Here is a 13,036-nt window from a genome sequence, read left to right on the forward strand (position 1 = left end):
CTGGTCCATAATGGTTATTTATCAGGGGTAAGCAAGCAACAACCAAAGGAATCCCCCATGAAACAAGGTGGTAATATCTGGAAAACAAAAATAACAAAATATTTATTAAGCTTATAATGGCAAAACATTATAACAAGGAGGACTTCAAGGGTAAGAACGTGTGTCAAGGATTATTTGTTATCTATTAAGACTGGCTAAGTCATCTTCATGTTCAAACACAGGTAATTTAAATGAAAACAATAAAAAAAACAAAATTGCCATCTCCACGCTTTCATTTGCTGATTGTGGCTACGAGGCCATAGCACTCCCCGTACAAAAACTTGTCAATGATTAAAACTTCCATGCAAAGGTTTTTTGGAAAAATGTAAAAATTGAACCAATAAGTCCTATCCTTTTCTTATTGGAAGTGAAATAAAAACATGGACCCAGTGCAACTGCTACTGCTATGGATTTAACTACTGTATTATGGTCTGACGTGAAGTGCTAGCCTTCTACCCATATGAACCATGTGAGCGTAGCCCTACTGATGGAAATGGGCCCACACAAGGAAAGAGAAAAACTCTGACCAGGGTGTCCTCATGTGGGCCCATTTCCATTAGTAGGGCTAACACTCATATGGTTCATATTGGGTAGAAGGCTAGCACTTCACATCACCCTATAATAGTTAAATCTATTGAAATATAAACTTGTGCTACACAGCCAACGTTTGAAAAAACATAACCTTTCCTGCTACAATTTACTGCTATATGCACAAGAATGTAGCAATTCACCCTTTCAAGAATACCGGTAGTTTGACTTGGGTTTAACAACTCTTGCACTAACAAACACAAAACAACAATAATATGACTAACTTTTCAAACTTGTCAGTTTTCACTTGTTTTATTGCATTCCAGTATAAATTGAAAGTGATACAACAAACCCAAAGGAGAATGGAAAATCCTGAAAATTGCAAAAACAGCTATCATCAAACGTTATATTCATGGAGAGTGTAACTGGTGCTTGTGGCTGGGTTGCAGGAATTGTCAGCTATGGGAGAGGTATCCAGTCTAGGGACTGTCTAGGGACTGGCTAACCTGCAAGCAGGCTCACTTGTTTGGGGTTTAGAGCAAGGAACAGCAAGTGTGAGAAGAATGGGGCAAGGAAAAGTGAAGCTGCATGAGAGGAGGGAAGGAAGAACCACTGCTTCATAGGCTTTGAAGTTTGCACACAACCGGACATTGAGCTAGTTAAAGGACTCTATGCCTGAGCATCTGAAGCACCTAACTACAGTCATAGACAAAAGTAGTTGGGAAGGTTATGTAAATGAACTGCACCAGAGCTGTATTTCAACCTGCTTTTGTTAGAGCGCAAAAGACAGAGTTTCACCTTCTCTTATATAGCACCCCTCCCCCCTATTCAAGGTTGGAAGGTAACACCACAATTTCCCACAAAAACCATTCAGTTTTGCACAACATTGAAGCAATAAAGACGTCAAAAGTGCTAACCTTCCCAACGGTTTTGTCTATGATAGTAGCTTTGCTGATGTGACCTTGTTTCTCTCTGTTTAGTGTGTGATACTGTGAGATGATACTGTCCAGGTAAAATACTCAAATGTTTGTTAAGACTGCATCATCTACGGAAATTGCAGAGGCCTTGAGTGTGGTGTTTGGTGCTGCTTGAAGGAAAACCTCTGATACTTAAACAAAATACTTGGAGGCTTTGGGAAAAGTGGTTCAGCATCAGCTGAAGGTCTTATTCCCTGTGGGCCATGAGTGAGCGCAGTCACTTGCAAAAAGGGCCTCCATAAAATGATCAAACAAGCACTTCATCTGGCTTTGAAATGGCATCAAGTTGACAAGTTTCCATAAAGTTTCTCAGGATTTGATGGGAAAAAGGTCAGACACAGTTGCCAAGGTAACCTAGAAACAGGTTTGGATCTTGCATGGCACATCATCAACTTACAGCACCTCACTCCACAACTCTTCCTTAGTCAGGACTTTTAGAATGAATATAGCCAGTGAACTAATACTAATTTTTAAAACATCACATATTTATAACACACCCATGTATGAAAGTAGCCATGCCTGAAAGTCACATAAAGCATTGTCCTTTTGTGGCACACCTGTCTAGAAGAAAATAAAAGACGTTTCTATGAGCTGTAAAGCTTATGTTAGTAATATCGACAATACAGATTACACTCACCAGCAAATAACCAATACTATCAAGAAAAGCAGCCACACTAAGAGACAAGATAAGCCTCTGAAATATGAAACAAACGATCACCTTTATTCTTAAAGTCACAAACCCTAGCACAAGTGCTCTCCTAATTACGGAGGGTGCCATCTCGAGGCAGAGACCAGGGGCACTGTTTCTCGAAGGTCCAAAGACTTTATTGGCCATTTTAAGGTGTTACAATTCTCTTTGTATCTCAAGAACAGAGAGGATTTGAGTTGTCAAACTTCACACCCATTTTGCTTTTTGTAATCTTGAAATCATGTTAAAAGATCAGCTTTCCAGAACAAGCAGTTGCCACTTTCACAAATGGCTTTTCAGGCCCAAAAAGTTTTTGGAACTTTTGAGAAATGGGCCCAAGGACCAACAAGCTCAATCCACATGTAACCCAAACCCCAGGAATGGAACTTGGGACACACTGATAAAGAAGTCAATGTTCTGATCACAACACTAACCATGTTTCCCAAATGAACAATCACAGTTATCTCATTTAGTCCTTTCATGCCTCAGAACGACACTTATAGATTTTACTCTGTCTAACGCCGCATGATTTTACTCGTCAGCAGGGGCCTCTTCAAAAGTGAAAGGGTTAAAAGCATCTACAATCTTGGACAAAACTCTCATTTGTCTGAGTGATAAAGATTAAATTCTTCCCACTTTCCCCCTCCCCCCATTCCAATGTTGGTTAAAAAACAGGCAAAGGCTTGCACAGTATATTTTGCATCAAATTGTCAACATTGGTTTGGGGGGAGGGGGGAAGGACCAATAGATCTTGTAAGTGCATGTCAAATGATGCTTAAGCTACAATTTTTCACAAGAGTTTTGTCCAAGATTGTAGGTCCACTTGAAAGCTTTGCCCCCTTTGACCTCTTCCCTCCTAAGAGTGAAACTTATAGATTTTACTCTAACGCCAGATGATTTCAATCGTCAACAGGGGCCTCCTCAGAAGTGAAAGGGTTAAAAGAGGCATAGTTTCTGAGTACACAAAAACAACCAAGGGTTGACCCACTGATGAATAAAATCATCTGGCATTAGACTAGACTGCTAGCAGTTTCTTCTTTGTCAGCAGGGCCGTGCACTTGAAGAGTCAATTATTGTGTTTTGTCACACAATTGAAAGAAATGAACAAGGAAGGCTTAGGGAAGGGGTAGAGATGAAGGGATTGCGAGGATTGTTGGATTAAGTAACGCATTCAGAATTAAGGGGTCGGATGGTGGGGAAATTCTTAACGCATCAGTTAAAGTAATGCCTGTGGTCCCTTCATCTCTTCCCACTTCCCCAAGCCTCTCTTGGCTGTTTCTCTTAACTGCATGACAAAACACGATTGACTTGAATAGCATCTAGCTCAACTGACATACATGTACCTGTAGAAGGGACAGCAAGCAGTGTAGGGTTGAACAGAGTCAAATCTAATAGAGCGACTATTCAGAAGCTAGGGGTTACTGTTATTAACCCCCTTCATTTGTAATGGGTTCCCCATTGACCAGCAAAATCCTCCTGTTAATTACCATTATTTTTGCAAAGAAAAAGCATCTGTCATGAATAACTATTGGCTCAAATCTTACTAACAGAACATGAATAACATTTTCCCCACTAACAGCAAAGTGCCTTTAAAAGAACAACCACTTCTTAATAATAGTTGCTTGGAAAACATTATTTGATCCAACTTAATCCATCTACTCCTGAACCACTCGCCTTTGATGAGTAAAATTGTCTGGTGTTTAATAGACAGAGTAAAATCTATTAAGTCTCCCTCCTTGGCATCAATGTGTTAAAACACACTCCACTTCATAGCATAATAAAAACAATTTACTGAGTGGTAGGGCCGGACGGGAAAATATTTGGCCCGAGGTCAAGGTGTACAGACCAACCGCAGCGAGGTATTTTATCATATGGGCTCTTTACACTATTCATGAGCACTCCGAAGATGAGGATAGGACAAAATAAAAAAAACAAAAATATGCACAGAAAATTTATCTAATATGTTTTTTGCATTTGCTTTTCTGGCTGTAAATTAATTGGATGTTTAAAAGCGACAAAATCCCCTAAAATTGCATCGCACGGAGCAGTATGTGTTCCTAGTAGGGCCTCACAGCTTTTTCTGGCCCTGCTCGCACTAATGCGTACGACCCTCACACGCGGATTTTCCCAATAATTTTGCAATGAAAGCGTGCAAGGGACCATACAGGCCATATGATAAAACTGTGTACCGGTAACTTTCAAAGTTGATTTTGTTTCACCTTTATCAATTCTTCTCTTTTGTCAAAACAACTGAAACTTTGCATTCACTGTCAATCAATCCTGGCCCCCTAAGTACACAGCCCTAAATTGTATCTTTCTTTCTGACATAAAGTCATCAGACAATACCAACCCAGAAAAGTGCGAATAACGGTTTATTTATTTATTTATCCCAGGGTTCTCCCTAGTTTTCAGCGCAACAGGTATGGCACCTTTTCAAAACGGTAAAGCAATAATTAGTTAATGTTGGACGTTCTGCAAAGGATAAGCGACTTCTGAGTATTTGCAGGCGGTAATAAGTGCTCTTACAAAGGGGTAATTTTACCGGTTACCGCCTGATAAGGAGAACCCTGTTATCCATTTCTTTAATCATGTAAGATAATAGGAAGATTGGACAGTAGAGTGGGGTGGCCCTTACCAATAAGGTGTGTGAAACCCAGATTTTTCGATTTGAGTTGACAATCAATATTTATTATTTCCATTATTACTCAATACTGTTTAAGAAAGTGCAAGAGTCAGTATTGTGCTTTCCACACAGAAGTTACTACCATTTTGCTAGCCTTCATCGGTGAGCAATGCGAGGTAACACCCTTTGTTGAAGTTTGAAAGTTTGCATCGAAGGCTAAGTAGTGCGTGGTATCAATTTCCATAATTCGAAAGCTTGTCTGGACAGAACTAATAAGCTTAAACTTTTGCTGAGAAACTTTTGCAGAGGTTTAAACAAACATGCTGCATATTTTCTACTGTCCGTGTAAAGATATGCGATAGAGTATTTCATACCTGCACAAAATGCTTGTACTTTTTGAACAGCCATATGACAAATATAATGAACAGACTGTGAACGCAGAAAGAGAGCTCAAAAAACGTTTAGATAAAAATCAGGACTGCAATTGTGAATAACTGACAGAATTTATTAATAAAGGCTCGTCGACGTCTACTTTTAGTTTATTAAGGGATAAAGCTGTTAAAAATGCATCAAATAAGTATAATATAAATTATTAAAAAACCATTAAAAAATTAAAAGCATTACGTAGATCGATGATCATGATATTGCCACAAAAAACAACCACTAATATCTGATACAATTCTATCACTGAAAAGAGTCGAAAACGAAAGCCTTAAGGCATCGTTGGAAAAAGAACAATAGGGTTTGACGTCCTTATTGCCGAAGAAAATCGAGAATGATAAAAAATGAAAGCAAGCAAAAATGAAACGGAAAATTAAAATTTTCCGGTCTCACCTGGCAATTAATGAAATTGAAGCCACGGTTGTTTTTACATCAGAAAGCACCTTCTGCAAAGACAAACAATAACATTGTTGAAATAACACGTGTAAAAAATATGATATCTAAACCTGTAATAAATAAGATTACGCACACAGTAGTGTGGATTCTCTGTAAACATCGAACAATCCGCCATCTTTGCTTACATTCGGAATTTGCAATTTCAAACAGAAGTGAGGGGTGGGTAAGCATGAATCTTGCCCTCTCCACTTGGGTGGGGAGAAGAAATCTCATCTGATTCGACTCTGATTCTCACGTGAGGAAAAATCTGTTACGGGTGGAAGAGCGCGTGACGTCACGTTATTTTGAGAATGTTGTAACGGCCGATTCAACTGATCGAGGAAAATGTTCCCTAGAAACTTCAAATCGCGATGTTTCTTTTCCGGAAATCCATTTTATGGACAGCCAGATAAATAAAGTTCACTCACCTACTATTTTCTGCGTTGCCCTTAGAGATTTAATCGGTTTTTGGGACGCTTCCAATAAATACAATAAATAGACTATTTACTCACTCAGGAAAAGGCAGAAAATAGAAGGTAAGTGATCTTTATTTATCTGGCTATCCACAAAATGAATTTTTGAAAAGAAACATGGTGTTCTGAAGTTTTTATGGCACATTTATTGATTTTCCTCGATCAGTTGAATCGGCCTATTATGCAACCGTCTTAAAATAACGTGACGTCACGCGCTCTCGCATCCTTGGGGTTGTCTGCCTGTGATTTCCGACGACTTCACAGACGTCACATCCATACTCTGCAGCTGCCGATATTAACTCGATAAAGCAATGGAATTTTGGATTAAGGCTACTTTGCTTCTTTGTCTTTATGGATTTTTCAAGGAGATGAAGCCATCGGAACCTTTTTTAACACCATATTTGAAGGCCCCTCCAATTAATCTCACTGAAGAACAACTCGACAACGAGATCTACCCCGTTTGGACTTATTCGTATCTTGTCACTCTTTTCGCCGTGTTTTTAGTCACTGATCTGTTAAGGTACAAGCCAGTAATAATAACTGAAGGTTTGGCGTATTTGGCGACACGTTTTCTTCTTATTTGGGCCAGAGGGGTTTTGGCGATGCAGTTTATGCAATTTGCGTATGGCCTTGCCACTGGCACCGAGGTAGCCTATTATTCTTACATCTATGCGGTGGTGGACCGAGATCATTTCCAGTTTGTCACTAGCTATACCAGAGCTGCAGTTCTTGTCGGTAGAATGATCTCTGGAGTGGTTGGTCAGATCCTGATATCCCTCAAAGTGACGGACTACTTAGTTTTGAATTACATTTCTCTAGGAAGTGTTTCCATTGCTTTCTGCATCTCGCTGCTTCTACCGAAGGCATCGGGGAATGTATTTATGAGAGACACAGAAAGTGAAATTACCCAAGAGCAAGTTGATTGCTTTTCTTCTTGGAAGAGGACGATGCTTCTCATGTTTAAAGATTTGAAACTTTGTTACTCCAACCGAGAGCTTTTAAGATGGTCTCTGTGGTGGGCATTTGCCACTTGTGGTGAATTTCAAGTAGAAAATTATGTGCAAAACCTATGGGATGTCATCTATCCTTCGCACAATCACAAAATTTACAATGGTGGTGTTACTGCACTCTCGCATCTCACAGGATCTTCAGCGGCTATTTTGTTGGCGTACGTGAAAGTTAACTGGTCAATGTTTGGGGAATTGTGCCTTGGTGTTGTATCAGTTGCAGATGCATTCTTTTTGTTTCTCAGTGCTCAGACCAGTAGCATTTGGATTGCTTATCTCATGTACATTCTTTTCCGTACTGCATATACTTTCCTTATAACTATAGCAAGGTAATAGTTTTATCCTGAGAGAATCATAATTAAGACCACATTTTACTACCGCTACCACTACCACTACCACTACCACTACTACTACCACTACCACTACCACTATCACTACCACTACCACTACCACTACCACTACCACTACCACTACCACTACCACTACCACTACCACTACCACTACCACTACCACTACCACTACCACTACTACTACCTACCACGACGACGACGACGACGACGACGACGACGACTACCACTAACACTACCACTACTACTACCACTACTACTACCACTACTACTACTGCTAGGACTGCTACTGTGGCTGTGGCTACTGCTACCGCTACCATTATGGCTACCTTTACAGCTACCAATTTACTACTAATTCATTGATTAGGTAATATTCCAATATAGTCAATTCCTACCGGAGTCAAAAGAACCTAATAGTGTTTTAAAAAGTACAATACATGAAAAAGCTATTGTGACACTTTGACTCACTACAAATCACTTTTTCCTCAAGTCATGTGGAATGTAAGATCTGGGATATATCATGGTCATGAATGTTCACATCAATTAAAGAATATAATTGTAGAGAGCCAGGTTTTTACTCCCCATAAAAGAATCAAAAAATTGGTGAGGGTTAAAATGGAAGAGTGGTTATGCATTGAACTGACATCAACTTGGATGTTAAAATTGAAACCAAATTTCCTTCTTGTCTGAAGGCTTTGTCCCAGATTGAAGGTCTTCTTACATTAGAGATCTTTCTGGAACAAATAGGAATAGTGAACATGACAACAAGACAGCTGTACCAACATTAAAGAGGGAATGTGATGTTGAATTTGCTGTTTTATGGTCAAAACTGCGAGAAAATCTAAATTAGTTCCTTAGCTCACGTGTGCAATATTCCTGAGAACCCACTTACAAGATGTGAAATATACTTATTGCACAAAGAGCTATTCATGTTTTAATTTTTGGCAACTTTCTGCAGATATCAAGTTTCAATCCATTTCCATCCTCTCCATCCGTGGATGCAAATAATAAAGAAGTGCTTCAGTGCACTTCAGTTGTTATTGGCAACAAAATACACCATTATTTTTTGGTCCTGATTGATGCAAAGACATATCTTAGTGTGTTGAAATTTGACTGAAATAGCATGACACGGCCCCTTTAATCTACTCTATTTTGTTCAGTTTGCAATCTTTTTTGAGTAATGAATGGTATTTTGGATGTCTTAGTCTGCAGATTGCTAAGCATGTGGAGATGACAAGATTTGCCCTGGTGTTTGGAATAAACATGTTTCTTGCTTTACTCTTGCAAACCATCCTGACCAGTATTGTTGTTGATCAACGAGGGCTGAATCTTCCAGTCATTACACAGGTTAATAACTATAATAAGGACAACAAAGGCTCCTTGTAGGCTGATAGTTATAGGGATCATGATGATGTGACCAATTTCAAGTTCTTGGTACCTTAATGAAAAGAACTCAAAACATTGCCTGAGTTCAGGGCCTTGGCATGCCTTATCTTTGGGCCAAATGCTCAGGGCTGAGGTGCTTGCATACATAGCTAGAGTGCGAGAGAGCCCTTCCTCCCTTCCCTTGCACCTACAATCTCGGACAAAACCTGATGAGACAAAGTATCCTTTTTGGTACTCTAACCACATATCCAAACGTTCAGCTTAAAAGCCGCCCTTTCCCCTACCCCCAAACTCAATGTTGCCTTATCTTGGTCGGAAATATACTGTAAAACATATGACAATACTCAGCAACATTGACTGAGGGGGAAGGGGAGTGGGAAGGGGGGAGTAAGTAGGGGGGTGTCAAAATGGAGGTGAAATTGTGTCACTGTCTCAACAGTTTTGTCCGAGATAGTAGGTCTGGATCCACCTCTGCAGTTTCCATTCCGTGACAGTTGCATTACATTGTTTTATATAAAATTAGTTAATAATAGTGAGAGTGACACTCAACAAAAATGCAGCACTCAGATGAATAGTGAGGCATATTTTACCAAGCTGCAAAGTGTCAGGGTTTATACTTAACACAGTCATAGACACCAAGGTAAAAAAATGATCATTGTCTTAGAACAACTACTCAAGTTGAATATTTTTAGCAAACCAAAAAGTAACTTACCTAAATGATAAAGACTACAGGAAGCCATTTTACTCCTCTTAGGCTGCCAAGACGTGTACAGTGCTGGCTAACCACCTCAAAGTAGTATTTGTGGGATTTTTTTTGTTATGATGTCTCCATCAGTGAGTGGCTCCCCTTCTTCCTTTATAACCTCAAATAACCCACAACTCTTCAATTTACTCTAATGAAGGGCTGACACTTAAAACATCAGCTTCCTTCCAATCGTTTTACAGTGGTAATTTGACCTCCATCGACTCATTTGATAAAAGCTATTTTCACATTTCAGTCTCCCACTAATACAGCAGCATAGTGTCTCTAGAAACTAATCCCTTCACAGGGGGCAGATTCAGGATTTTTCTTAGAAGGGAGTGCACCCCTAAGAACTGACGGGTGACAAACGGATTTTCAAAGGGAGCAACGAAGATGAAGCCTTATTTTCGCAGAATACTACTTATATTTGAAAGCGGCAGGTAATCTCGGGGGGGGGGGGGGGGGTGTACCCCTTGCACCCCTCCACTAGATCCGCCCCTGGTTCAACTCTGAGTAAACCAGTCAGAACACGCAAAGAGGTCTATTGTGTTCATACAGCCCTGTGTATATATTCTTATGAATGCCCATAAAGGTCTCCCACTCTTATCCATCCCTATTAATACTTGTACTCTTTCCAGTTTATTGTCTATGGAAGCTACTTCTTCATCATCGGAGCTGTTTTCTTGGCAAGAGCAGTGTATCATATGACTCAAGTTGGATGGCGGCAATGCTACAGGCAGCGATACACTGAATTTGAAAGCGAATCCATGGCCAACATTTCAAACTCAGATGAAGACGATTCAGGAAACATACATTATACCTCTCTGCAGCCAAACATGCTGGGAGAGGACTGTTGAAATTACCGGTAAGTTTTGGAATTCTAGTATGACCCAGGCACCACTAAACAGACGTGCCTGTAGCCTCTCATAAGGGAATGTAGGTTCCCTTATTTATCTGCCACACAGGCAGCCCAGACTTGATGTTCACTCTGAAAATAAGGGAATTGAATGAATGAATGATTTGAATAGAACCCATTGCAGTTTAGTGACTTACCGGTAATACAAATGTAATTGCGTATAAAGTTTTTAATTCTCAAAGTATTGCCTGCCTATCCTTAGCCAAGTGCCTCCTTTGTCGTCCAGGATGGTTATGGAGTGTTTTTGCATGACATCTCGGCGGCGATGTCGGCGGCCATGTTGTTACTGATCACGTGAGTGAAAACACTCTGTAGGTGGCATTCTTGTCGCTTTTCACTTTTAAAGGCCATTAAACTATGTTCAGGTGACAAAAAGCCTTTTACATATTAAATATAAACTAGGTTCAGCGACTGACCATTTGTCATTTCTCCCATGTGTTTCTTACAGATTAGTTGTAGAGGATGTGGCCAGGGTAAACGTTTATCATCTCCTCTGTTACAATATTATTGTGAGAGATGTGTTATGTTTTTTGTCTTCAGGGTAAGATTTGAATCCGTCAAGCATTTAGCCTGCGTGGCAGGCATTTAAAGGAGAAGTGAGAACGATGACTTCTATCTTACTTTTTTAATTTGAAATGTGTATCCGAAGTTTTCAAAAGTGTCCCTAGTATAGAAGCCAATCATTTAAACTGTAACAAAAGTTAAGGTTCACATTGCAACAAGGTTGACTTAGTGTTGGTAATTAGGGTCTTTGAATTGTAACCTTTTAAGCTACATTCTGCAAGTTTTTTAAACCGGAGTAGAATTGTCTTAAACTGCAGCAATGAAATAAGTTACACAATAAAGTATATGACACCCCTAGATCGTGAATGGATAGATAGGTGTTCCTACTGTAGACAGTGTACAGGGGTGGATCTAGGGGAAGGGTGCACACCATCACTCCCCCCCCCCCCCCCCCCCCCTCGAGATGACCTGCGGCCTTCTAATACAACTGGTATTCTGCAAAATAAAAAACGTCACCAGTCAGCTAGTGGTGCAGCCCCTCCTAAGAAAAATCCGGGATCTGCCCCTGGTGTAGATAGATGTTCCCAATGTAGACAGTGTAGAGAGGTGTTCCTACTGTAGACAGATGATCCCACTGTAGACAGTGTAGATAGATGTTCCCAATGTTGACAGTGTAGATAGGTATTTGCGATGTAGAGTTCTTATACTGCGGACATTGTAGACTATGGTTTAACATGAAGATTAAAGATCAATGTATGAATCTTATTTGCATATTTTCATGATAGCGTATCGTGACCAGAAGAGTTCTGAATTACATGACATCCACCCTACATCAGGGGTCCAGATCCTTACGGTTCATTGCCCTTTTGAAAGTGGGCGAGATAAAGCGATCCTTCATTTCCTGAATGCTCAAGATCAACCATAGGAGCAAACCCAACTATTACCTCTCTGTGTGATCTCCGCCCCTTAAGGTATTAAGCGTGGTATTTGAAAATTGAGCTTCTTCAGGGGCGCCAAACGAATCTCGGTTTTACTTTGCCAGACAGCTATATATTTCTTTACTAAAACATCACCTAAAACATTCGCAACCAGCGAAAAGTAGGCCCTTACGTTTTAGGAAGGGATATTTTTGCAATTTTTGGCACTTAAAAACGTCTCCTGGCAGTTTCAAATTAGCAAATCGTTCACAGAGAAGCTCTTAGAAGGTAACGTTCAGCTAGCAATTTCTGAAATGAAACATTCCATAAAATTTTTGGGCACTTCAATTTTCAGCTAAGATATCCGAACAGGCCAAATTCCTCTAGGTGATAAGAACATCTCTTTGGACGGTCTTTATACATTACAAGGAGCCTAGAAATGTCTCTCGAAGGCTTTTGGCTTAATTTGCTCGGTGGATGCGCTTGCTTCTTGCAATCTGAAAACTGTCCTCAACGCCCTTTCTCAAAAATGTCCACCGTCTTTAAATCTGATTTTTTTTGTGTAACACGCCACATTTTCACTGTTTTAAAAAGTTGCAACTTACTATGCTTCCGATTTGACAGAACTGACTGGGAATTTGGTGGGGCACTACTAACTCAACAATGCCTTCAAATGAACACACTTCGAGGATGATATATACTCCGGCAGAAGATTGAGAGGGATTATCATGCAAGCGTCCCTCACAGGTCTGGCCGATCATTTCTAAGGAAATCACCGGCCTTATGGCTACGTGTTACTGAAAGTTCTTTCTTTTAGTACTCTAGGCCTGTTTCTCTAAAGCCCAGAAAAGCAATTCTGCTGCTTATTCTGAAAAATTGGTCTTTGAGCATGTTTTCAAGACTGCATGTTTTCAAGACTAGAGAAATCAAAACAGTTGCAACGTTTCATGACTTGAAACGTTTTCCTTTTTAAAATACAAAGCGTTTTAGTCCCCGTCCACACGTATCCAGAT

At 40.0% G+C, this 13,036-nt stretch overlaps 2 protein-coding genes across 3 annotated transcripts in view; one reads left to right on the plus strand and one right to left on the minus strand.

Moving 5' to 3' along the window:
• The window catches only part of LOC137983654 (cyclic AMP receptor-like protein A), a 19,871-nt gene extending 13,955 nt beyond the window's left edge, over positions 1-5,916 (minus strand). The window contains exons 1-7 of the mRNA XM_068830816.1: positions 5,826-5,916; positions 5,690-5,742; positions 5,230-5,284; positions 2,182-2,238; positions 2,042-2,105; positions 852-939; positions 1-77 (exon numbers count right to left, since the gene is read on the minus strand). The exon at positions 1-77 is cut by the window's left edge and continues 13 nt beyond it. Of these exons, the coding sequence (XP_068686917.1) occupies positions 1-77; positions 852-939; positions 2,042-2,105; positions 2,182-2,238; positions 5,230-5,284; positions 5,690-5,742; positions 5,826-5,867 (436 nt within the window). The 5' untranslated portion in view covers positions 5,868-5,916. The remainder of the gene's footprint in view (positions 78-851; positions 940-2,041; positions 2,106-2,181; positions 2,239-5,229; positions 5,285-5,689; positions 5,743-5,825) is intronic.
• A 388-nt stretch (positions 5,917-6,304) lies between these two features.
• Positions 6,305-11,865, plus strand: LOC137983650 (thiamine transporter 1-like). Of its 2 annotated transcripts, XR_011118976.1 has the most exons (5): positions 6,305-7,540; positions 8,764-8,905; positions 10,325-10,551; positions 11,143-11,712; positions 11,760-11,845. XR_011118976.1 is itself a non-coding variant. In XM_068830811.1 (4 exons), the coding sequence occupies exons 1-3, from the start codon at positions 6,516-6,518 to the stop codon at positions 10,541-10,543; spliced, it is 1,386 nt and encodes a 461-aa protein (XP_068686912.1). In that variant the 5' UTR covers positions 6,305-6,515; the 3' UTR covers positions 10,544-10,551; positions 11,143-11,865. The 2 variants fall into 2 exon arrangements, 1 of the variants encoding a protein (XP_068686912.1); XM_068830811.1 differs by having other exon boundaries at positions 11,143-11,865.
• Positions 11,866-13,036: the final 1,171 nt, after the last annotated feature.

The sequence above is a fragment of the Montipora foliosa genome, chromosome 13, assembly GCF_036669935.1.
Source record: "Montipora foliosa isolate CH-2021 chromosome 13, ASM3666993v2, whole genome shotgun sequence".
Classification (NCBI taxonomy): Eukaryota; Metazoa; Cnidaria; class Anthozoa; order Scleractinia; family Acroporidae; genus Montipora; species Montipora foliosa.

What these genes read in the sequence shown, in the direction of transcription:
- LOC137983650 (XM_068830811.1), top strand. Translation starts at nt 6,516, where the DNA reads ATGGAATTTTGGATTAAGGCTACTTTGCTTCTTTGTCTTTATGGATTT. An exon ending in TTCCTTATAACTATAGCAAG is followed by an intron (nt 7,541 to 8,763) that starts GTAATAGTTTTA and finishes TGGATGTCTTAG; the next exon opens with TCTGCAGATTGCTAAGCATG. An exon ending in ATCTTCCAGTCATTACACAG is followed by an intron (nt 8,906 to 10,324) that starts GTTAATAACTAT and finishes TACTCTTTCCAG; the next exon opens with TTTATTGTCTATGGAAGCTA.